Source organism: Chiloscyllium plagiosum, chromosome 13 (genome assembly GCF_004010195.1).
Source record: "Chiloscyllium plagiosum isolate BGI_BamShark_2017 chromosome 13, ASM401019v2, whole genome shotgun sequence".
Classification (NCBI taxonomy): Eukaryota; Metazoa; Chordata; class Chondrichthyes; order Orectolobiformes; family Hemiscylliidae; genus Chiloscyllium; species Chiloscyllium plagiosum.
In genome coordinates this window covers 36325212-36351168 of record NC_057722.1, presented here as the reverse complement: position 1 = coordinate 36351168, position 25957 = coordinate 36325212, and the positions used below count along the sequence as shown (strand labels likewise).

Here is a 25957-nt window from a genome sequence, read left to right as displayed (position 1 = left end):
TTATTAGATAGTCTTTATAAATCATATAGAGAATGTAGTGTCCTACGACCAGTGGGGGTATCTTCCGTCAGTACTATTTATCATTTACTACATGATGAAGTATCGGGAGATTTGGATAATCTGCTTAAAACATGGGATCAGGATCTGGGACTAGAAATCTCCACAGAAACGTGGGATGATATCTGGGAAAATGCTAGAAGAATGACTCTTTGTAACAGAACCCAGGCTATCCAGCTGAAGATACTTCATAGGGCCCATATAGCACCGGTTCGATTGGCAAAATTTCAGGCAGGAGCATCTCCAATGTGTCCTAAATGCAAAATAGAGGTGGGCACTCTTGTACATTGCTTATGGACCTGTCATAAGATCCGTAGATATTGGACTATAGTAGCAAGTACCCTGACAGAAATTTTAGGAACGGAAATTAAAGTGGACCCTGCATCTCTCCTCTTGGGTTTTCGAACTTTCCCTCCCTGGACATGTACGGGAAGAGACTATTTTCTATCCTCTCTTTCTTGCAAGGAAAAATATTTTGGTGAACTGGTGGCTGAGGGCCCCCCTGGACTTTCAAATTGGCACAGACTACTTATGGAATGTATTCCCCTTGACTTCCTTACAAATATGGTGCACCGAAAGACCGAATTATTTTATAAAATATGGCAGCCCTTTTTGAATTACATAAATACAGATATTTCGGCTATCCTAACAAGGGCTTTTATTTAATTGAGATTACAAACCTGGCTGGTCCGCGGCCCCTCGGGGGAGGAATCCCGCACGAATACGGGTTTTATTATATCTGATGCTAACACATCCCGAGCATGTAAGAGACTTAAATATACACCCTGGTTAGTTGTAGGTTAGATTAGTAGATAGTTGAGTTTTGTTTGTTTGTTTTTTTTTTCTTTTCGGTTTTTTTTGTTGTTTTGTTGTTTTGTTTTTTTTTGTCAAATTTTGGCTATTGTATATTTGAGCTAATTATTGTATATCGTTTATATCTGAGAGTTTTGTTTATTTTTGTAAACTTGTAAAAATGTTAAATTTCTAATAAAAATATCTACTAAAAATAAAAGAAAGCATACAAGATCCTTAGTATGATAAATTAGTTCTTGCTTATGTCTCAATCTATGTAAATCTTTGGAAAACATTGGCTCCGGCACAGCTGGAGTTGAGACAAAATCAAATGCGGCAAGTTATTGTGGTACACTACTAGAAAGGGTAGTCAAACCAGGTTTAATAATAATTTCCAAAGCATATATTAAATACTTGAACTGGAAAAAAAATTGCTAGCTTTTCCAATATCCCATCTTATTGTCTCTCACGCTAACATTTCTGTCCTAGGCCTGCTGCAGTGTTCCAGCAAAGTCCAATGCAAGCTAAAGGAACAGCAATTAATTTTCCACTTAAGCATTTTACAGGCTTCAAGACTCAACACTTCAGACCACAAACTCTGTCCTCTATTTTGATTACACACTCCCCCCTGCCACTCTGGTGTCTTCTTGCAAGAAAATGGTCTCAGCAGAATGGATCAATTTTCTGCAATTAACACCCACCTTTCTCTATATCTTTGCTCGACTACATTTAACAGTACCTTAACCATTTGTTCTGGGCGCCTTTCCCATTTTTTCCCAGATACTACCAGTCCTGAGTTTCTCCAGCACTTTGCTTTTATTTAGGTGTAAAGATTTGTTTGGTTAAGGAGAAAGAGTGGGGAATGGGATAATTCTTCCAAAGAGCTGATGTAAGAACAGCATGTCACAGAGCTTATTGTTCTGTTGCATCATTTTCTGATACTCTTTTTATAGCCATTCATTTTTGCTCACATCATACATAAGAGAGAAAATGAATGGATCCTTACAAATAATGATGAAACATATTTGAGGGGATAATTATGAAGTTTGAAATTGAGTGGCTCACAACTTTTCTGAAATTAAAGGCAGCATTGCAACCTTAAAAACTTTGACTCTATTAACATTTCAGTTACAAAAAGGAACACTTTTTGTGCCAAGAAATTGTTTGCCTGAATTCTGAAGATCAATGTGCCTCATGACCTTGATAGTAGGGTCATTTACATTAAAAAGATCAACATTGTGACATGATTACCACAGGTTAATTGCAATTCAATTTCACATTTGCTTTTTGCAACTTCCATGACTAATCTTGTAATATTAAAAAAAATTATGCTGACAAATACTGAAATACTGTTAGGAAATTAGGAAAATCCTGCAAATAATTATTGGTCTTCACTGATTTACTTTTACTTGCGTTTCTATAAATGCTGCAAGTAAAAGTTCTTTTTAAATTATTTGGTCCAGGATCCATAAGCTGACAAATAAATTGGGAATGATTAACAGACACAGTCAATAAAACATGAGCAATTCTAAATCTTGTGGTCTCTACTTGATGAAACTCGAATCTGCAATTACATTTTAGCAAGTCTGACTTCAGGCTTAAAATCACAGTCAGTTTTGTTAACAAATAATGAGAAGAATTTAGCCCAGTGTTTCTTTCTGTATGTGAAATGCCAACTTCTATTGTTGGAAAATATAACTGACACTTTAGAATGAAAAACTACATTTTTTCTTAAGCTCAATATATTCTTAAGGAAAAATAACAGAAAATGTGACTCCAACCTTTGCTCTTTGTCTTGACCTTGAAAACATTTCTGTGCCAGTTTTCATTAAATTGTCTCTGTCACATAACTCTTCTTTTGATAGATCCATTTCACGCATTTTCAATAGTTCTATTTGCAAACTATCAAATTTGGACTTAAACCACTGATGTGCCTCTTCTAGGTTTGCACTAACCTGCAGACAATAACATAGGTGTCAACACTTGCCAAACTATTAATGCAAATTAAATGCAACTCCTTGTATATTGTGTTCATATTTTCAAACAACTACTTTCACTGGTTAACAGGAGCTACATTTGTAGTATTGCTTATGATTCAATGGATAATGACACAGCAATGTATACAAACCAAGAATACACCAGGTTGTACCCCTAGTTGTTAAAGAGTTTGCTGATTGCAACCGGATAAGAGTGGAGAGTACTAGAACTAAATGCAAAAATCACAATGCTTTTGTTAGTGAGAAACAAGCAGGACCCCTCCTCCCAACTGCTGTTCAGTGACCCAGTTGGAACTCTATAGCTTGATTAATTAGGCTAAAGAGTAAGAGCTGCAAGTAGTGACTATTTAGGCACATGTATGAGTAAAAGTCACTTATCCATTCCATTGAAGATCTGTTAATACCTACGGAACCGTTTGCCAATATAATTCAGGATCATCAGGTTGGGAGAAAATGCACGTCATTTTTTGTTGGTAAAAATGGAATAATGCTATATTCTTTAAGTTTTTGTAATTAAAGCTATGTTTTCAATTACAGCCAGCAGTTAATTTTATGTAATGGTAGAAATAACTAAGTAGTATTAATTTATAATGTTTATTTTCAATACTGGAATTTAGATGAAAACAAATTTGAATAAAACTCTCCTGGAAAAGTAAATATAAAAGTGATCTTGAATAAAATTAATCATAGAGAAAACTGGAATTACTGCTTTTGGTTCCCACTGCAAGTTCCAATGTTGAGCTATCAAATCCATCTCTCTCCCTGGCAATAGTCTGAGATTAACTAGTTGTTGTACAACCATATTGTCACAGCCAACCCACGAATTTCCAGCCTCAAGCTTGCACAATCACTAAATCACAAAGATGTCCATTTCTATCTCCGTTATATCATGCAATTTTTGGTAATCAAGGGCATTAAATAGTTATCAGGATAGGCAAGAATGCACAGTAATCACAACAGACATGATCTTGACCAGCAGAGCAGAGTCAAGGGAGCCAAGTGGGCTAATGATCCTAAAACCTTAATTCATGTTTTTTTTTGTATCACTTCTACTCCTAACTATTCCAGTGCAGTCCTGGCTGGTCTCACACATTCTACCCTCCATAAACTAGAGTGCATCCAAATCTTCAATTATACATTAAAAATGAATTTTCATCACTGCAGAAAAAGCTACTTAGGGACAGAGAGGTCAACATTCTCAACTTACACAAAGTTCCATTAACCTCTTTACCTGCAGGCCAACACTGGCTCCAGGACAATAAACGTCATAATTTTACAATTCTCATTTTTGCTTTCAAATTCCTCTATTGAATTGAATTGAATTTATTGTCATGTGTAACGAGGCCCAGTGAAAAGCTTTGTCTTGCGAGCAATACAGGCAGATCACAGAGTTAAATAGCATAGATAGTAAATAATAGGTAAACAGCAGCAAAAAACAAAAACACAGGTACAGGGAATGTTAAGAGTTTGAGTCCATTCAGTATTCTAACAACAGTAGGGTAGAAACTATTGTGAAACCGGTGGTGCGTGTGTTCAGGTTCCGTACCTTCTCCTCGATGGTAGAGGTTGTAGAAAAACATTGCCAGAGTGGGATGGATCTTTAAGAATGCTGGCAACCTTTCCTTGGCAGCGGTCCTGGTAGATGGATTTTGTAGATCCATTTGTGGTCCTGTTCCCTTCTCTGTAATCTGCTGTAGCCCACAATCCTCTAAGATGTCTGCACCTTCCAATCCTGATTTCTTGAGCATTCTTAATTTTAATCTCTCCTCCACTATTAGCCATGCTTTCAGCTGAAAAGAATCTACCTCACTTTCCTCCTATCACGCACCTCTTCAAAACATATCTCTTTGCCCAAGTTTTTGATCATATGATCTAACTTCTCTTCATGAGGCATTATGTCTTATTTTCCAGCATTCCAATTAATCACTTTGGAATGTTTTATTATGTTAAAGATGAGACATGAAAACAATTGATGGTATTGGAATCAGGACTAAATAAAATTAACTGATGGGGGGGCGGGGTTTGGCTTGCAGCAACTGAGTGTTAATTTAAATATTTCCAAAAAGAGGGATATATTGTTTGAGGGCTTTTCACCTTCTGCTCTTCAGAACAAACACAACAATGCCCAAATGTCAAATTTTCACAGTTTAGACTATAGGAGAAAAGGGTGTTGAGTGACTGAGACATTTCAATAGGGAACTATAAACTCCTTAAGGTCCCAGTTAATTTTAGAAAAGGTGCAAGTCTTCAATATGTTGTTATTTCTGTCTGCAGTGAACATGTTGCTATGAATTAATATATGTCACTTCTTCTGGCAAGAATAAATGAGCCACTCAAATTGCACCACTTATTGTAAATTGGTTGAACGTAGAGCTATTAGCACACTTGGGATTATTCAATTGTGAAAGCGCGTCTAATAGAAAATATTTTAGATTTAGCAAATACAGATTAATTTCAACAGAGTGAATAGCTTAAAAGAGGAGGAATGCATAACTTCAGTACCTTTTTTTTTTAAATACTTCCTTCTCTCGCAGAAAGCTGGCACAGACAAAGACCAAATGGCTTATTCCTGGGCTATTATCTTTCCATGTATTTTTCAAAAATACAATCTAGATAACTTGGTATCTATAGTAACTTTCCTACTTTTGAATACAATTCCCACAGTTTTGGTATCTTTTCAGAGTCAGATCTGCTAAAATAACACTGATTTTAAACAGTAGTCCATGTCTATCTCAACTGATTCAATTCATTTATAGAAATCTGTGCAACACACTGATCTAAGTTCTGATCAGATCCTAAAGTCAGAACAATATTGCCATTCCCAAAAGTCATCAGCATTATCATTAGGAGATTCACTAGGTTGATTCCAGAAACTAAAGAGTTTGAGCAGTTTATGTTGATATTCACTAGAGTTTAGTATGATGGGAGGAGATCTAGTATATAAGATGTTAAAGGGGATTGATAAAGTAGGCGTAGCACAAATGTTTCCTCATGTGGAGCAGTCTAAAATGATAACCTATTATTTTAGGATAATGTGTAGCAGATTTAAAGGGAGATGAAAAGATATTAATTCTCTCAGTCATGAATCTGTGGAATTCACAATCTGAGAAAGTGGTGGATTTTAAGAAATTAAGACATTTTAAGTAAAAAACGGTCTATCTCTACCTTAATGACTAGGAAAGGAAGGAAAGTGAAGTTCAGGCCAAGGTGAGATCAGCCATCATCGTGAATGGCAGAGCAAGCTGAAGGAGCTGAAATGCCTACTCCTGCTTCTAGTTCTTATGAGTGTAAGTGGGCAGAGCTGCTATGTATTTAATATTATCTTGTTATTTTTGATAGTAGGTGCAAGAATTTAATTACACCATCTTTGTTATTCCACAAGATAATTAATGCAGTTCCAATTAGAAATTCCCAAGTAAAGATAGTAAACTATAATACATTAAACGTAAGATAGGCAAGATTTCTTATTAATGTAGGATATAAACAATACAAAGCAAATCTCAACCATCAGTGTCCTACCTGTTGTGACTCCAAACCAGCTTCCTTCAGTTTCTGCTCAGTTACTTCCTTGCAAATTTGTAAACTTCTTACTTTTGCTTCAAGAGTCTAGTGACAAGAATCAATATTTTGGGGCTTTTAGAAACAAGAATTTCACCATTCTCTGTGCAATAGTTTTGTTAACCTTAATCCAAATAAACTGAAAGTCAAGACTTTTAGTATTGTTCGATTTCATAACAAACACGGCAAGTTAATAATGATGACAGAAATCAAAGCAACAGAACAGGCTATAGTACTTTATAGGATTCTGGGAAACCTTGGAGATTAACTCTGAATTCTGAAAAGGCAAAGTCACAAAGCCTTCTCACAGTAAGCGACTTTCAACACTTCCAACACAATGTCAATAAAATTGGCCTGAAGAGCTAATGAATAGCTTATTTTATATCTAAAATTAACATGAACATTATAATGTTGGAATTCCTGGGCTACGATAGCTGTGTGACATTTGGCTCTCTTGCTGCTGGGATTGGTCATCAGGTTCCTGATGTTCCAAGTCCAAATTTAATTTTGAGAAACAACAGGAATGTGCCTCTCTGTGTGGATTCTTTAAAATGGGGTGGCTACTGATTACTCCATGGTCTTTGTTGACTGGCAGGGATAGCCAAGATGATATGACACATACAAAATATAACACAACCACAATGAAGCTCAGTGCAAAACACAGACACAGCAACACACACACTCCCCTAGCTCCGGATCTCACAATCTGACTTTATGGAGTTCACATTATGGAGTAGGTGTTGGATATCAATTAGGCAAGATCAATAAAGATTTATTGTTGCCAGTGCAGCAGGCTCACAAAAGACCAGTCAGATCCTTCCACTGAGCTAACTACACTTGTGCCCCCTGTGCATTTTGAATTTTTGACATCACAATCCAGGCTATGGGGCTCCACTCCTTGCTGTTTAACTGACTGAGCCAGTATTTTCATAAAATCATAAGATTACAGGAGCTGAATTAGGCCATCTGGTCCATCGATTATGTTCTACCATTTGATCACAGCTGATATGTTTCTCACCCCATTCTTTTGCTTTCTCCCTGTACTCCCTTACCAATCAAGAACCTATCTCAGTCTTAAATACACTCAATGACTTGGTCTCCACAGCCCTTTGCAGCAATGAGTTCCACAGATTCACCACCTTCTGATTGAAGAAATTTGTCCTTATCTCAATTCGAAAGGGTTGTCCCATTACTCTAATGCTGTGCCCTCAGGTCTTAGTCTCTCCTACTAGTGGAAATATGTCCTCCATGTCCACCGTATCCAGGCCTCACAGTATTCTGTAAAGTTTCAATCAGATGCCCCCATCCTTCTAAACTCCATCGAGCACAGACTCAGAGTCCTCCATTTTTCCTCATATGACAAAGCTCTTTATTCCCTGTATCATTCTTATAAGCCTCATATGGATCTCCAACACCAGCACATGCCTTCAAAACTGCACACAATATTCCAAATGCGGTCTGACCAGAGCCTTATGCAGCCCCAGTCGTACACTTGTATTCTAGTTCTCTTGAAATGCATGCCAACATTGCACTTCCCATCCTAACTTCCAACTGAAACTGCATGTTCACCTCAAAGAATTGAACTAGAACTCCCAAGGGCCTTTGTGCTTCAGATTAAAGAAGCCTTCCCCAGTTTAGAAAATAGTCTAGGCCTCTATTCTTTCTACCAAAGTTCATAATGCCCTCAGTTCCTTTGCCCAGATCATTAAAGTACAACATGAATAGATGTGGTCCCAAACTGGCCCCTACAGCAGTCAACCAGTCATTGACTGCCATCCTGAAAAAGCCCTCTTTATCCCCACTTTGTCTTCTGCCAGTAAGCCAATCCTCTATACATGCCAGTTCCTTACCCCTAATACCATGGGCTTATCTTATTTAGCAGCCTCCTGTGTGGTGCCTTGTCAAGGGCCTTCTAGAAATCTAAATAGGTAACATCCACTAGCTCTGCTTTGTCAAACTTGCTCAATATCTCCTCAAAGAATTGTAACAGATTTGTCACACATGACCCACCCTTGACAATGTCACACCGCCATAGCCCTATTTGCCATGCACTTCTAAATTCTCTGTACCCTCATTCTTAACAATGGACTCTAAAATCTTACCAAAAACCAAGGTCAGGCTAACTGGCCTAAAGTTTCCTGTCTTCTGCCTCCATTTCTCCTTAAATAGAAGTGTTACATTAGCCATTTTCCAGTTCTCTGGGACTCTTTCTGACTCCAGTGATTCATGAAAGGTCACCACCATTTCCTCGATAATCTCGTCAGCTATCCCCTTGAAAATCTGGGATGTAGTCCATCTGATGCAGGTCATTTATCCACCTTCAGATTTTTTCAGCTTCCTCAGCACCTTCCTCTTAGTGATGCCACTCCGCTTACATCTGGCCCTTGATTCTTCTGAAGTTGTGGCAAGCTGCTGTATATTTTACTGTGAAAAGTGCTGCAAAGTATCTATTCAGTTCTTCTGCCTTTCTTTGTTCCCCATTACTACTTCTCCTGCCTCATTTTTCAGCAAACTAATAGCCACACTTGCCTCTCTCTTGCCTTTCTCTACATCTAAAACAAAACTCTTGCAAACTTCTTTTAATTATCCTGTTTTTTCAAGGCTTTCCAATCTTCTGACTTCCCATTGATCCTCACCACACTGTATGCTTTTTCTTTTGCTTTTATGCTGTTCCTGAATCCCCTTGTCAACCATAGTTTTTTTTTTAGATTACATTACAGTGTAGAAACAGGCCCTTCGGCCCAACAAGTCCACACCGACCCGCCAAAGCGAAACCCACCAATACCCCTACATTTACCCCTTACCTAACACTACGGGCAATTTAGCATGGCCAATTCACCTGACCCTGCACATCTTTTGGACTGTGGGAGGAAACCGGAGCACCCGGAGGAAACCCACGCAGACACGGGGAGAACGTGCAAACTCCACACAGTCAGTCGCCTGAGGCGGGAATTGAACCCGGGTCTCAGGCGCTGTGAGGCAGCAGTGCTAACCACTGTGCCACCGTGCCGCCCAAGTTGTTCTGTTCTCCCCGAGGTATGTTTCTTTTTCTTCCTTGGGATGAATTTATGCTTTGCCTCCCTTCTTAACCTTCAAAACTGCAGCCATTGCTTCTTCACTGCTTTCCTTGCTCAGTTCCACTTCTAATCAACTCTGGTTAGTTTCTCCTTCATGTCTTTGCAGTTACCTTTACTCAATTGTAATACAGTTATTTGATTCCAGCTCCTCCTCCTCCTCAAACTGCAGGGTGAATTCTGAATATTATGGTCACTGCCCCCGAAGAGTTCTTTCACCTTAAGCTCCGTAATCAGGTTGCCGTCAACACATCACCAAATCCAGAAGCACCTGTTCCTTAGGGGCTCTGTCACAAGCTGCTCCAAAAAAAACCAACATGTAGACATTCCACGAATTCATTTTCTTGCGTTTCACTACCAAGCTAATTTTCCAAGTCCACCCATATACTGAAGTCCCTGATGAATATTCACATAGAAACAAAGTGTGTAAGAAAGGCACCATCTCCTGATTTATTTCTTCCCCACATCCTGACTACTGCTAAGAGGCCTTACATAACTCCTATTAAGGTCTTTTTCTTTTCCTTTGCAATTCCTCAACTCTACACACACAGATTTTGTGCCTTCCAATTCTGCATCACTTCTTGCTTTTGATTTAATCTCATTTCTTACTAACCTTCCCACTCTGTCAATCTGCCTATCCTTTCAATCCATATCCTTGGATATTTAGTTCCCAGCCCTGATCCCTTGCAGCCTTGTCTTTGTAATACTCTCAAGATCTGTCACTGCCATTTTCAATCTGTGCTACAAGCTCACTTTTTGTATATTGTGTGCATTTAAGTACAACACCCTCAGTCTTGCCTTGACTGACTGCCTTGTCATAGTTGTCCCCTTATCTGCTGTGCCCGAAGTTGGATTCTGACCCTTTCCATACTTTCTGGACTATTGCTGTAGAAACATTAATAACTTCTACTTAGCCCTTTCCGCCTTGAACTTTTTCCATGCAACTAAATTCAGCACCCCTCCACCTTTCACTATTGCCTCAGCCACAGTCCTAGTTATGTGATTCGCCAAGACTCATGCTGTTTCTCACTCAGTAAATCTTCTAACTGCTTCAAGTGATGTCCTCCTCAAATTGGCTCCTGGTAGCATTGCTCCTCAACTGTTTGATTCTGAACTGTTCTTATTCCCACTACTGATCTCACACTTTACCACTGCTTCTCTGCTTTTATCTCCACTGCTCCCTGCCTGTGTTCTCACCACCTTTGTATCCCTGCTGGTGGTCTTGTTCTTTCCTGCTGCACCAGGGTTAAGCTAAGCAGCCTCTGTGACAGTTCTTACAAAATATGAAAGTCAGGTTTATTGCTTTACCTATCAACCATCATTTTCAAATAGCTGTTCCATAACACAGCAATCTCCACCATAGGTAGGATCAGAGCAAGGACTCAACTCTAACCAAGCTGGAACAGGAACTGAATCCCCAGCTCTTGGCACCAATCCAAACCACACTAGCTTCCTAGGAAACTGTGCCAATTCCATCCTCATCCACCACCCGCAGGAGTCTAAATTGCTCTGGTAATGTACACTTTATGACGTTGCAGTCAGGAGATATGATGATAGGGATTCCAATTTCTTTCCCCCTCATGGCTGACCAGAAAGCGCTCCTACTCTTCCAGCTGGCCATCGACAGATGTTGAAATAATTCACAAGTTGTTACTCACCCTCTTTGGTCATGTAATGAATACATACTCCTTGGCTATCAGTTCTAATGTGCAACTGGCTATAGCTTCTGGTTTAAATACAGGGATGCTACCCACTGTACCAAAAGACCTCTTTTCTAGAAATAATTTACAGAGCCATAGAATCTTACAGCCTGAAAACAGACCCTTCAGTCCAACCATTCCATGGCGATTATGTTCACAAACTAAACTAGACTCACCTGCCTCCTTTGGTCCAGATCCCTCAAGCTTTCCTATTCATGAACATATCCAAATGTCTTTTAAACATTGTAACTGTACCCGTATGCACCCCTTCTCTGGCAGTTCATTCCACATACAAACCACACTTTTAAAAAAAAAGTTGCCTCTCATGTCCTTTTTAAGACTCTCCTCACCTTAAAAATATACCCCCTTAGTTTGATATCTCCTACCCTAGGTTAAAAACCCTTGTCATTCACCTTATCAATGCCCCTCATGATTTTATAAACCTCTACAAAGGTCACTATTCAACTTCCCATGCGCCACTAAAAAAACTGTGCCAACCTTTCCAGTCTCCCAATATTGAGGCAAGAACAGATCAGGATTTGTAGCTAATTCTCTAATCAACATTTTTGTAGACCCAACCATGATGAAATGCCTCAGGCCAATGTCTCAGTTGCCAGTGCAGCACAAAGAGCTTCCACCCAAGGTTTGAGTGCCATGGTTGAAACTCAGATTGCTTTTGAGCAAGAAACACAGAATGCTGAAAAAATAAAATCCAGAAGGTCTGGCAGCATCTGTTATGGAAGAAACAGAGTCAGGTATGACCCTTCTTCAAAACTGATGCTGAGCAAGGTCAGCTTGCAGCAAAGTGAACTCAGACATCTGATATCATGGCCATATACTTGTATTCAAAAAGACTTATAGCAGGTTACAGCTGTCCTGCAATCTGCTGTTTCAGTATCTTTGGGGATCCAACAGTGGCTCCATTCTTCAAGACAGACATGCTCAATTCTTCAAGAGAGAGACATAGTGATACACTGATATCTGAGAGCAACTGGTTTGTTCAAAAATCTTCAAGTCAGCAAAATGTGCTTCAGAACCTACTGCATCTTGTAAGCCTTTGAAACTTGAAATATTATGGATTGCACTATAAAATATAGAATTATCAAAACTGCTAGAAAAAAAACACTAATCAGTTGATGTAATTGATGATTCCTTTAAAAAACATTAGTAAGAGATCCTTCCTCCAGCTTAACATATGTTCAACTGTGCAATGTTGAGAAGAGGACTGAAGTGTGGATCTCCAAATCAGAATTCAATATCAATTGATGTCATAATCCTCCAGTTCTGCACGTTTCTGGCATGCTAATGGTGGAATCAAACCGGTCACCTATGCACTTTGGCATAGGTGTACACACACTTTGGATTCCATTTTAGATCACTAACAACACTTATAATGCCCAAAAGAAAACAGCTTGCCCAATTTTTGCAGACATGTTTCGTAGACAGAAAATAGTCAAGGCTAATTTGTTGAAAAATAGCAAAATTGTTGATGCCCATTAAAGTGTTCATTCTTACTAATTTGATTGCTTTTTTAAAAAAGGAACAAATTAAATTATGAAAGCAATCAAAGCCTTTTGGAGGGAAACAGATTAAAAGGAGGATTGGGGTTGGGGGGAGGGTGCGTTGGGGAAGAGAAAAGGACCATAGTTGCCTCGCAATCTAACTCCACCTGTAGCCAGTTGCTATCAGTGACTGCATTCGTAACCAAGTCCACCTGAAAGGACAGGAGAAAAGACGGAGGGTAGAATTCTCCCATTTCTGAGGTGATCAAAATGGTAGTGATTAAGGTGACTTAATGGGCGAAAGTTCAAATCAGATTCTTGTGATGAAGCGCTTTTTCCCGAAACGCCAATTTTACTGCTCCTTGGATGCTGCCTGAACTGCTGTGCTCTTCCAGCACCACTAATCCAGAAATTGACAAAACTTTGCCTGATTAAGTCTTCATATCTAAATGATGAGTTAGTGAAATTAGTGAAGTCAACATTGATGCCATGTGGTTGATGGGTCCCCCATGTAGTTGATGGGTCCCAAGGTGGAAGGTGAGGCATTCTTTTTCCAGCCGACAGTTGGACTTAGGGGTGGAGGAGGCCCAGGACTTGCATGTCCTTGGTGGAGTGCCACAGGGTGGTGGGGTTGTTGTGTGCGTGTGTCCCAGAGACATTCCCTTAAATGTTCCACAAGTTGGCATTCCGTCTCTCCAATGTGGTCTCCTCTATGTCAAGATCAATGGACACAGTAGATGAGGTGGTGGATGTTAAAGAAAATCTCTGCCAGATGTGAAAAGATCCTTTGGGGTCTTGGATGGAGCCTTGGTCTCTGCAGAATGGAAATGGGGTGAGGAGGGAAATATGTCTCTGGTAGGGTCTGATTGTAGATGGTGGAAATGGTGGAGGATAATGCGCTGTAACTGCATATTAGTGGATGGAGAAGACCGGGGTGGTTCTATCCTTGTTGCGGTTGGAGGGGTGCGTTTCAAGGACAGAGTTGCAGCAAGTGGAGGAGATGTGCTGGAGGGCATTGTTGATCACGTGGGAGGGGAAATTGCAGTCCTGAAAATAGGAGGCCATCTGGGATGTCCTGGAGTGGAATTGCTCCTCTTGGGAGCAAATACAACAAAGGCAGAGGAATTGGGAGTTACGGATCGCATTTTTACAGGAGGAGATGTGGGAAGAGGTGTAGTCCAGGTAGGTGTGGGAGATAATGGGAATGAAATAGATGTCTGTGTTGAGTCTCAGCCAGGGCTTGCATCTTCTGCAGGTCATTTGTGTTGAGGGGTAGCCAAGGATCTGAAATAGCGATACAGAGTTTTTAGTGCTTACAAGGGGCCAAGTACCTTCTGTGTTTTAACTTGCTTTATTTCACACAAGGTTTCTACTGCCATTTAAAGGCAAGCAGTCATCATTATATAGCATGTTCTTAGTGCACAGGGTCTGTAACACTAACTTGGAGATAGGCAGTGTTTGTGGTCTAGTCTGCATTTCCGCACAAAAGAAGCAGTTCACTTGTAGCACTGCAGAGCACAAAAGAATAAATTTATCAGTCAGACATATCCCTGATGATATGTTGCTGTATGGCACAGCTCTATGTTGGCATCAGAGCTGCAGCATATGGCATCACTTATGTGGTGAATGTAATAAAGTATAAACGAATGATTACTTATTGGAATGAGTAGACTCCAGTCAGGGTGTGCTGTGATTATAATCTAGGGAATTGGTCACAGTCAGCCAGGCTTTTGGTCCTACCACAAGATCGGGCATGGATGCCCTTGTACTTTGGGACTTGAGCCACGGTTAGTACTTGAGGTAAAAGTGTAAGCAGATCAGTCATGGCTGTTTGGTCACTAATAGTCAGGGGTTCATCAAGGGGAAGTCCAGGGCACCTTGAAGAAAGTTTGCAGATCAAGTCTGGGAATGTGCTCTTCTACTGGGTTGCTCAGAATGATAACATTGGTAGGGGGTAAGGAGGCATAGATGCAAGGTAAGAGGCACAAAGCTAAGAGAGAGAAGTGAGGAGAATGTTTCCTTAAACATTAAGGGAGGCGACAGTCTGGAACTCACTGCCTGAAAGGGTGCTTAAGTCAAATTCTTGTAACACTTCAGCAGTATTTAGATATTCACTTGCCTTGCCACAACTTCTGGGGCTGAGGGCCAAGAGCTGGAAAATGGTATTTAATGTAGTCAGATCTTTGTTGACCAGCACAGACACAAATGGTCTCTCATGTTGTAAACATTTAGGAGTCTACTTGTAATAAAACGTGGGACCCTCATAATTAATGGGAATGGACAATGAGCTCTTAACAGAGGTAGAGTAGGACCAGTTACTCTGGTCAATGCACTGGGAGGATGTACAGCCAGCAAGGGAATACGAACCTCTAAACAGTCTATGGGGGTAAAGCAGTCAAATTAATAGTGATGTAAAAGGTACTCAAACAAAATGGGAGAAGCAGAAGGTCATCAGGGCTACAGCAACAGAAACACAAAAGGTAACAAAGAATGGGGAGAAATTTGCAGACCACAGACAGGACTCACAAGGAACTCATGCAAACACAGGGTTGAAACCTCACTTATCAGATCAAAAGTCAACTACGCCATGTTCATACTGGATGGGAGCCCATGCAAAGTGAGAACAATTAAGGTACTGTCATTTTGCTACAAGGGTGGAGTTTGCACAATTCTTTTTGAGAGACTGCAAGGGGCATTTGCAGTAATCAGACCTTCACTGGTTAAGCAATGTTACCCACTTCAATTCTCACTTCATCTGGAGGTCAGTAATAATCAAAGAATGCAGACAACAAATTGTGGCCCCGAGCAAATATGAACATTACACTATCCTAATTATTTACTTCCTTGTCATGCAATTTATAGCAAGTCCTAGAAGGCAACACATAGGATAAAATCTGCAAAGATATGGGCTGTGATTGGGTAAGAGAGGATTTGGGGAGTGGCTGTTTGCATGGTTGGTTATGAGTTGAAGTCTATTCCCAAAGCAGCATAATCACTTTGGCTATCCACTGTGCCTTTGGTAAGGTTACATATCTCAGAGCTCCTTATTGAGGAATGACTAGGAGTTACTTCAGAATCCTCCATGTGAGGGCATCACGTTCAGCTTGATTGCTAAGCATGTCAGGGCTCTGTAATCCCTTCGATAATACTGCAATTTCCCCATAGATCATCTGCTTATGGAGGTCAAATGTCAGAAGCTATGTCAATCATTCCCGTACTCTTGCTCCTACTGAAATTATCAACAGAAGCAGACAGTGAAGATGAGATCTTCAATAAGCCTAGCAAGAACAGCAACCTCCAGTGGCTGCCATACACAGTCTCCAGGAGGAGAATCAGCAGTTTAAGATCTACCAAAGCCCAAAGAACAAAGAACAGGAGTAGGTCATTGAGCCCATCCAGCCTGCTCTGGCACTCAATACAATCATGACTGAACACTGCAATGTCTTTTACTCACCCGATCCTCATAACTCTGGATGTCTCTTTAGGGTAGAAATCAATAGATCTGATTACTTCATACATAAAGATTATGCTTCCGCCGTCCTCTGTGGTAGAGAAAGCCAAAGGTTCATAACCCTCCAAGTAAAAACATCCTCATCACAGGGGAATGATGAGAACCAGGGTTAATAAGCTTTGCTACAATTATCTGCAAATGTTAGATGGGCAATGCTTTCGAGAAATAAGAATGTTTGGATCCATCATCTCAGAGATATGCCAGCTATTGGGCAAGGACATGCACCCACAAGGACTGGATTCAATCCCAAGATATCAAGGTCACACCTGCCTTTAATTTCTAGGGCAACAGCTCACTTCAGGGAGAAACCGGGACCCTTGTGACATCTCCCATATAAGTGCAAGTAAGTTGGACCATCGGCAAATGACAGATTTTTCTGTAAATACCAATAATATCTCGACTTTGAGACTGGTTATATTATAAAGATATAAGCACATAAGTGTAAGGTTGTACCTTAGAAATACAATTGTGTTAAGCAGCAATTTCAACACTTCACTTCAAAAGGGAAATTCAACATTAGCAAGCGTACAAAACAATAAATTGCATATTGACCTGCCATTATACATGCTGACACAAATTTTCATAGCCTTAAAAATAGTTTACTGTTCAAATGCCAATCTTCCCTTTTAACAGCAGATTACAAAAAAGTCAATACAAAACATTTTCCTTTTTCTAACAAAAGCATGAATACAGAAGACATCCCACCTGACACTTACTCCTCAACTCTTGACTTAGCTTATGTTCTTTCTTCAACTGAAATTCTTGCTGTTTGTGGAGGGATGCTGACTCAAGCTGACTCTTTGCCACATTTTGAAGCTCTTCTTGTAGACTCTGCATTTCTGTCACAAATTTCTGAATCATTTGAGACTGCAGATAAAGAAATGAATGATGTACAACGGAAAGTAAAAAGAGCCACAAAGTGTACAAAATTCCTGACTTCAGTAAAACTGAACAGATTTAGATGTTAACCACCATCTATAAGACTGAAATTAGGAGCTTTCGTAGTTTTTAATGAAACTTGATGATATCCAGCACAGACCAGTTGCTATGATTTTATGGGCAGTGGCAGATTCCCATCTGTGACCCAATTGAGGCCTTAAGTGGATAATTAATATCTATTTTAAAGCCTCAACCTTATGTCCCTCCAGTCTAATGGGAAGTGGGAAAGCTCTGTGTCTAACATGTATTGAAAACAACAAATGCTGGAGATCACAGCGGGTCAGACAGCATCCATGGAGAGAGAGCAAGCTAACGTTTCGAATCTAGACGATTCTCCATCAGACTCAACGTTAGTATCAATGGAGAGAGAGCAAGCTGTCTCACCTGCTGTGATCTCCAGCATTTGTTATGATCTGGACTGAAAACAATATCTGCAGTAATTTGCTCATATACTGGGCCTAACACATAGTCTGACAGGTCTAACACTAATAGGCTGCTGGTCAGTGAAAAGGAGGGAAGGTGGTTCTCTACTCTCAAAAATTCTGCCTTTCTTCATCCAACCTGTTTCCCACTGTGTCTCCAGCATGTGGTCCCACCCCAATGCATAAGATCTGTGAACTGAGTCCCAGCCAGACCCTGGGTTTGGGAGATCCATCATTCTTTTTAGGCTTCCTGGAAAACCTCAGTGGCCACTGAGTGGCCACAGCAGACCACAGGATTGTTAACTACTGATTGGTTGTCAATCTATGAGGGAATTTCCTTTGGAGAGGGTTGGATCCCTGTCCCATACTAATCGGAGATCCATTGCTCAAAAAATTAAAGTTGGAAATGCCAAACAAACTTATGCTGATGTATTGGGACCCTACCCTCAATGTATACCCAAGAGTTTTATTTACAGTTAAATAATTTATAAAACATATCATTTAAGAGATAAATGATGCTCATTTTTGTCTGTGTACAGACCTGCTCATAGTTCTTTTTCTGATACAGTTCTTTTATTCCCTCCATCTGTTTTAAGTCGGCTTCAAGTTCCTAGCCAAAAAACATATCAAAGGCATGAAAATCCCCTTTTTATTTTCATTTGCTGAATATTACTTAAAAAAGACATTTTGCCAAAACATTTCACCTTTCACTCATCAGGACAATTTTATAGGAACAACAATAAAGGTGATAATCTTGGTTTTCTCCTTCATTTAAGTTTTGTACTACCAGAAGATTATTTTCATTACTGTTTAACCTCTTCAAAATCAAATAATTAATTCTTTTAATTCTGTAAGCTAATTAGCAGTTAGTTATCATCCTGTGATGAGAAAAGAAAAAAAATGTAAATCACCTGATTACTTAATAAATTGTGATTTATGAACCAATATAATGGAAATGTGTGACAACAGGTTAGATCTCATGGAATACAGGGAGAACTAGCCATTTGGTTACAGAACTGGCTAAAAGGTAGAAGGATGAGGGTGGTAGTAGAAGGTTGTTTTTCAGACTGGAGGCCTGTGACCAGTGGAGTGCCACAAAAATCAGTGCCGGGTCCACTGCTTTTCGTCATTTATATAAATGATTGGGATGCGAGCATAAGAGGTATAGTTAGTAAGTTTGCAGATGACACAAATTGGAGGTGTACTGGAAAGCAAAGAAGGTTACCTCAGAACACAACAGGATCTTGATCAGATGGGCCAATGAGCTGAGAAGTGGCAGATGGTGTTTATTTCAGATAAATGAGAGGTGCTACATTTTGAGAAAGTAAATCTTAGCAAGACTTATATACTTAATGGTAAGGTCCTAGGGAGTGTTGCTGAACAATGAGACCTTGGAGTGCAGGTTCATAGCTCCTTGAAAGTAGAGTCACAGGTAGGTAGGATAGTGAAGATGACATTTTGGTATGCTTTCCTTTATTGGTCAGAGTATTGAGTACAGGAGTGGGAGGTCATGTTGCGGCTGTACAGGACATTGATTAGGCCACTTTTGGCATATTGCATGCAATTCTAGTTTCCTTCCTATCGGAAAGATGTTGTGAAACTTGAAAGGGTTCAGAAAAGATTTACAAGGATGTTGCCAGGGTTGGAGGATTTGAGCTATTGGGCTGGGGTTATTTTCCCTGAAGTGTTGGAGGCTGAGGGGTGAGCTTATAGAGATTTATAAAATCATGAGGGGCATGGATAGGAAAAATAGACAAAGTATTTTCCCTGGGATGGGGGAGTCCAGAACTAGAATGCATAGATTTAGGGTGAGAGGGGAAAGATCTAAAAGAGACCTAAGGGGCAACCTTTACATGCAGAGGGTGGTATGTGTATGGAATGAGCTGCCAGAGGAAGTGATGGAGGCTAGTACAATTGCGACATTTAAAAGGCATCTGGATGGGTATATGAATAGGAAGGATTTGGAGAGATATGGGCCAGATGCTGGCAGGTGGGACTAGATTGGGATGGGATATCTGGTCAGCATGGACGAGTTCGGATCGAAGGGTCTGTTTCCGTGCTGTACATCTCTATGACTTTAGTTCATTCAAAGCTGTTCTAGTACCCACCTCATAATTCAAGGTATAGTTTGACATAGTAATTTTGAGAAAGTAGTGAAGCAGTAAGGTGTGAAACACTAAGGAAATCTTGGGAAAATTATCCAGTCATCATTTTTGTGGTAATGAAACATACTGCAGCCATATTACAAGTAAAGTTACGAGTTAATAATAGTAATCAGGAACAATTTAGTTTTAGTGTTTAACATTTCTGGTACCAACCAATTTAAAGTAGGATAAAACAACATGGAAAACGTAATTGAGCCCTTCCTCCCCAATATGTTGCTGAGAAATGTTTTGGAGATGCCGGTGTTGGACTGGGGTGTACAAAGTTAAAAATCACACAATGCCAGGTTATAGTCCAACAGGTTTAATTGGAAGCACTAGCTTTCAGAGTGCCGCTCCTTCATCAGGTGGTTGTGGAAGACACAATTGTAAGACACAGAATTTATAGCAAAAGTTTACAGTGTGATGTAACTGAAATTATACATTGAAAAATACCTTGATTGTTTGTTGAGTCTTTCATCTGTTTGAATACTTTCACTTCTTTCATAAGTAAATCACAAAACGTTTTTTTTTTCAAAGTTACATTCGCAGGTTAAGTGTAACAATTGGTGTTAGCCAGATAATATGTTGAAGGTGTTAGCCCCCTGTGTTCCCTGTCTGTGCCATAATGTTTAGACATATTGTCTGGCCAACACTAATTGTTACAGTTAACCTGAGAATGTAACTTTTTAAAAAATGTTTTGTGATTTACATATGAAAGAAGTGAAACTATCATGGTATTCGAACAGATGAAAGACTCAACAAACAATCAAGGTATTTTTGAATATATAATTTCAGTTACATTACACTGTAAACTTTTGCTATAAATTCTGTGTCTTACAATTGTGTCCTCCACAACCATTAATTGGAAGCTAGTGCTTCTAATGAAACCTGTTGGACTATAACCTGGTGTTGTGATTTTTAGCAGAGAAATGTGCAATCTAAATTGAGGATATGCTATTGTCTGTACAGAACCAGGCTGATTAATGCTTCAATAGCAACTTTAATCAGTTGAGAAGTAGGATAAAGGCAAGCTTTCTTAGCATATTGGAAGGCTAATTACTTTTTGAAAATCTAAACAGAAGTTTCCTTTCACTTTAAATTTCACTGAAAGGAAATGATTGGTCTTAATTGCATTCAATAAAGAAACATAATACAGTACAATTAATTCTGCTACATTAAGATGCAGACACAAAATGTAAGCATTTATGTGACTTGAATTAATTTGGTCCCCAGGATTGGCACGCATTTTGGAGACTTGAAAGTTTGCTCCAACAACCACACCATTTTTTTTGCTAGGATTGACTCCAGCCAGTTTTCCTGTTGATTCCGATTGAATCCAGTTTTGCTAGTGTTACTTAATGCTATGTGCCATCTGCAAGATCAACTGCCCTAACTCTCAAAAGTTCCTCCAACAACATTTACCAAATTTGGCCCCTACCATCTAAAAGGACAAGGGCAGCAGATGTAGGGTAAAAACAATACCTGCAAGTTCTTCTGCAAGCCACACACCATCCTGACTTAAGAACTGTATTGCTGCTTTTTCACTGTCACTGGGTCAAAATCCAGCAACTCCCTTCTTAACAGCATCACAGGTGAGACGACGTTGCAAGAACTCCAGCAGTTCAAGATGACAGCTTGCCACCAATTTCTCCAGGAAATTATGAATAAATAATAAATGCCTTTCTCGGTAGTAAAACACACATTCCATGGGCAAATTGAAAAAGGAGCGATTTGATTGAGGTGTTTAAAATTTTGAGGGATCCAGCTAAAGTAAATTATGAGAAACCAATTCCAATGGTTGAAAGATCCATAGCCAAAGAGTAGATTTCAAAATGATCAGCAAATGAAACACAGCTAACATGAGGAAAACCCTCTTTTGACCATATGAAATAGGAACAGGAGTAGACTAATTGACCCCTCAAGCCTGCTCTACCATTCAATAGGATCATTGCTGATCTGACATTCCTCACAGCTATTTTCCATTTTTTTCCCCCCCAATGAACCTTGATCTTCCTATTGATCAAGAACTTACTGATCTCAGTTTTAAATAGATTCAAGAACTCTGCTCCCACAGGAAACAGCCCTTCCTGGTGAAGGGCTCCTGCCTGAAACATCGATTTTCCTGCTCCTCAGATGCTGCCTGACCTGCTGTGCTTTCCAGCATCACTCTAATCTTGACTTCCCTACTCTTATACTCCACCCTCCCCCTTAAATAAGAGTCAACATTCTATTAGCCTTACTGATTACCTGCTACACCTGTGTGCTAGCTTTCTATGTTTCATGCACAAATTTCCCGTCCCTTTGTGTTGAACCTTCTGCAGGTTTTCTTCATTTTAATACCACCGTTCTTTTGTTCTCCCTTTCAAAATGAACTTTACATAGAGTCATAGAGCCATAGAGATGTACAGCATGGAAACAGACCCTTCTGTCCAACCCGTCCAGGCCGACCAGATATCCCAACCTAATCAAGTCCCACCTGCCAGCACCCAGCCCATATCCCTCCAAACCGTTCCTATTCATATACTCATCCAAATGCCTCTTAAATGTTGCAATTGTACCTGCCTCCACCACATCCTCTGGCATCTCATTCCATACACGTACCACCCTCTGTGTGAAAAAAGATGCCCCTTAAGTCTCTTTTATATCTTTCCCCTCTCACCCAAACCTATGCCCTCTAGTTCTGGACTCCCCGACCCCAGGGAAACGACTTTGCCTATTTACCCCATCCATGTCCCTCATAATTTTGAAAACCTCTATAAGATCACCCCGCAACCTCCGACGCTCCAGGGAAAACAGCCCCAGCCTGTTCAACCTCTCCCTATAGCTCAAATCCTCCAACCCTGGCAACATCCTTGTAAATCTTTTCTGAACCCTTTCAAGTTTCTCAACATCTTTCCAATAGGAAGGAGACCAGAATTGCATGCAATATTCCAACAGTGACCTAGCCATTGTCCTGTACAGCCGCAACATGACCTCCCAACTTCTGTACTCAATACTCTGACCAATAAAAGAGAGATCCTGTTGTAATCTGAGGTAACCGTCTTCGCTGTCCACTACACCTCCAATTTTTGTCTCATCTGCAAACTTACTAACTGCACCTCTTATGCTCACATCCAAATCATTTATGTAAATGACAAAAGGTAGTGGACCCAGCACCAATCCTAATGGCACTCCACTGGTCACAGGCCTCCAGTCTGAAAAACAACCTTCACCACCACCCTCTGTCTTCTACCTCTGAGCCAGTTCTGTATCCAAATGGCTAGTTCTCCCTTTATTCCGTGAGATCTAACCTTGCTCACCAGTCTCCCATGGGAACCTTGTCAAACGCCTTACTGAAGTCCATATAGATCACGTCTACCACTCTGCCCTCATCAATCATCTTTGTTACTTCTTCAAAAACTCAAGTTTGTGAGACATGATTTCCCACGCACTAGTCACACCATGTTGACTATTCCCTAATCAGTCCTTGCCTTTCCAAATACATGTCATCCTGTCCCTCAGGATTCCCTCCAACAACTTGCCCACCACTGGCGTCAGGCTCACTGGCTTGGCCTTACCATCCTTCTTAAACAGTGGCACCAAGTTTGCCAACCTCCAGTCTTCTGACACCTCACCTGTGACTATCAAATGATACAAATATCTCAGCAAGAGGCCCAGCAATCACTTTCTAGCTTCCCACAGTTCTAGGGTACACCTGATCTGGTCTTGGAGATTTATCTATCTTTATGCGTTTCAAGGCACCATCCATTTCCCTACATTCTATATCTTCCATGTCCTTTTCCACAGTAAATACTGATGCAAAATACTCAGTTAGTATCTCCCCCATTTTCTGTGGCCCTATTCTCTCCCTAGGTTTCCTTTTGTCCTTAATGTATTGTAAGAACCCTTTGGATTCTCCTTAATTCTATTTACCAAAGCTATCTCATGCCCCCTTTTTGCCCTCCTGATTTCCTTCTTAAGTATACTCCTACTTCCTTTATATTCTAAGGATTCACTCGATCTGTCCTGTCTATACCTTACATATGCTTCCTTCTTTTTCTTAACCAAACCCTCAATTTCTTTAGTCATCCAGCATTCCCTATACCTGCCAGCCTTTCCTTTCACCCTAGCAGGAATATATTTTCCCTGGTTTCTCGTTATCTAATTCCTGAAGGTTTCCCATTTTCCAGCCATCCCTTTACCTGTGAACATCTGCCCCCAATCAGCTTTTGAAAGTTCTTGCCTAATACTGTCAAAATTGGCCTTTCTCCAATTTAGAACTTCAACTTTTAGATCTGGTCTATCCTTTTCTATCACTATTTTAAAACTAATGGAATTCTGGTCACTGGCCACAAAGTACTCCACCACTGACACCTCAGTCACCTGCCCTGCCTTATATTTCCAATTTGACACTCCATTTGCCAACACTTTGACCACTTACTTAACATATCAATTAGACTGTTTCACAATTTGCTTCTCCATCTATTTTTGAGTGGTCTGCAAATCTGGGTACAGTACATTAATTAGAATACTGTGTCTAGTTCTGGTTGACCAGTTATAGAAATGACATTATCAAGCTGGAGAAGGTTCAGCAGAGATTTACCGGAATGTTGCTGGGTATGGAAGGTTTGAGTTATAAAGAAAGGCTGGGACTTTTTTCACTGGAGCATAGGAGCTTGAAAGGTGACCTGATAGAAGTTTACAAAATAATGAGAGGTACAGATATAGTTGATGGCAGTTGTCTTTTCCCTAAGATGAGGAATTTCAAGAATAGGGGGCACATTTTTAAGGTGAGAGGAGAGAGATTTAAAAAAGACATGAGACAATTTGTTTTACACAAGGTGATTGGTGTGTGGCATGAATTTAGTGAGGAAGTGGTGGATGTGGGTAAAATTGCCATGCTTAAAAGACATTTGGATAGATAGATGAATAGGGAAGGTTTGGTGGGATATGGGATAGGAGGAGGTGGGACTAGTTTGGGATTATATTCAACATTGACTGGTTGGACCAAAGGGTCTGTTTCCATGCTGTATGACTCTAAGTCATTAATATATATTGTCAACAGTTGCTGTCACAGCACTGATCTCTGTGGAACCCTACTGGTTACAAGTTGCCGACCTGAAATAGAACCACTTATCTCCACTCACTGTTTTCTACCCATTGGCCAATTCTCTGTCCATGCTAATACACTACCTCCATCTGTACTTACCCAATTTGCAGCTTCCATTTGCCCTGCATCACTCAAAAATCTTGATGTCACCTCAAAAGCTGTGCTTCTGGATCAAATGAACTCTTTACTTAACTTTACTTAATTTGTTAAAATTTAGAATTCACTGCCTGATTTGATTGTGGATACAGATCCAATAACAGTCTTCAAAAGATAAATAGCAAAGAAGTTGGGACTAACAGGACTGCTCCTTAAAGTTGGTATTGATTCAATGGTGCAAATAGCCTCATTCTGTGCTTCTATGATTCTGTTGCTGATCTGTTATACTCTACTTCTTAATATCTGTAACGAAGCTAAATCCGCACAATCTTCTGTTTCATCACTTACTTTTCCCTTTGTTATACAGAAAGTTCTTGATTTAAGATGTTCGGAAAGTGGGTCTTTTTATGGAAGTTGCATTTCTACTATGAACAGAGTTGGGAGTATGTAAAATTTCATAGCCTGGTCTTTCAAAATGCATTTACACACAAAAAAACATACTGCACATACCTTCATTCTTTCTGTATTTTGTGCATAGGTTGTTCTGGTCTCCAGATGATGTTTTAGTTGAATCTTTTGATCTTTTATCTTTGTTTTCTGACTTTTTATTGTTTTCTCAAATTCAGAAACTTTCAGTCGCAATTCTCTATTGGCTCGTGACACTTCTGCAGTCTTGGATGTGGCATCACTTAGACATTTTTTAAGCTGTGAAGTTGGAAAAAAAAAATCACAAGTCAAGGAAAAGGTAGCCCTTGGCAAACAGGTACTTCTGATTGCATTATCTCCTACTCAAATAAAATGCAATTCTTGCTAACGTTTAGAAAATAAAAGGTTTGATTTGTGTGGAATTAAAGTGAGAAATCTGTTTCTCCACCAAAACCGGTTTCTAATCAAGTTAAAAATAACACCACCAGGTTATAGTCCAACAGGTTTATTTGGAAGCACTAGCTTTCAGAGCGCTGCTCCTTCACCAGGTATAGTGGAGTATAAGACCGTAAGACACAGAACTTATAGCAAAAGTTTACAGTGTGATGTAACCTAAATTATATCTTGAAAAAGACCTGGATTGTTTAAGT

General features: G+C 39.9%; 1 protein-coding gene across 9 annotated transcripts in view; it reads right to left on the bottom strand.

Moving 5' to 3' along the window:
• The window catches only part of ccdc150 (coiled-coil domain containing 150), a 135910-nt gene that overhangs the window by 43635 nt on the left and 66318 nt on the right, over positions 1-25957 (bottom strand). For 8 of the 9 annotated variants that reach the window (XM_043702194.1, XM_043702195.1, XM_043702193.1 and 5 more), the window contains 5 exons: positions 25392-25586; positions 18094-18162; positions 16897-17058; positions 6366-6452; positions 2631-2804 (listed from right to left, as the gene is read on the bottom strand). In XM_043702194.1, the coding sequence (XP_043558129.1) occupies positions 2631-2804; positions 6366-6452; positions 16897-17058; positions 18094-18162; positions 25392-25586 (687 nt within the window). Of the gene's footprint in view, positions 1-2630; positions 2805-6365; positions 6453-16896; positions 17059-18093; positions 18163-25391; positions 25587-25957 lie in introns of those variants that run through there. The other variant, XM_043702197.1, reaches the window with a different exon arrangement.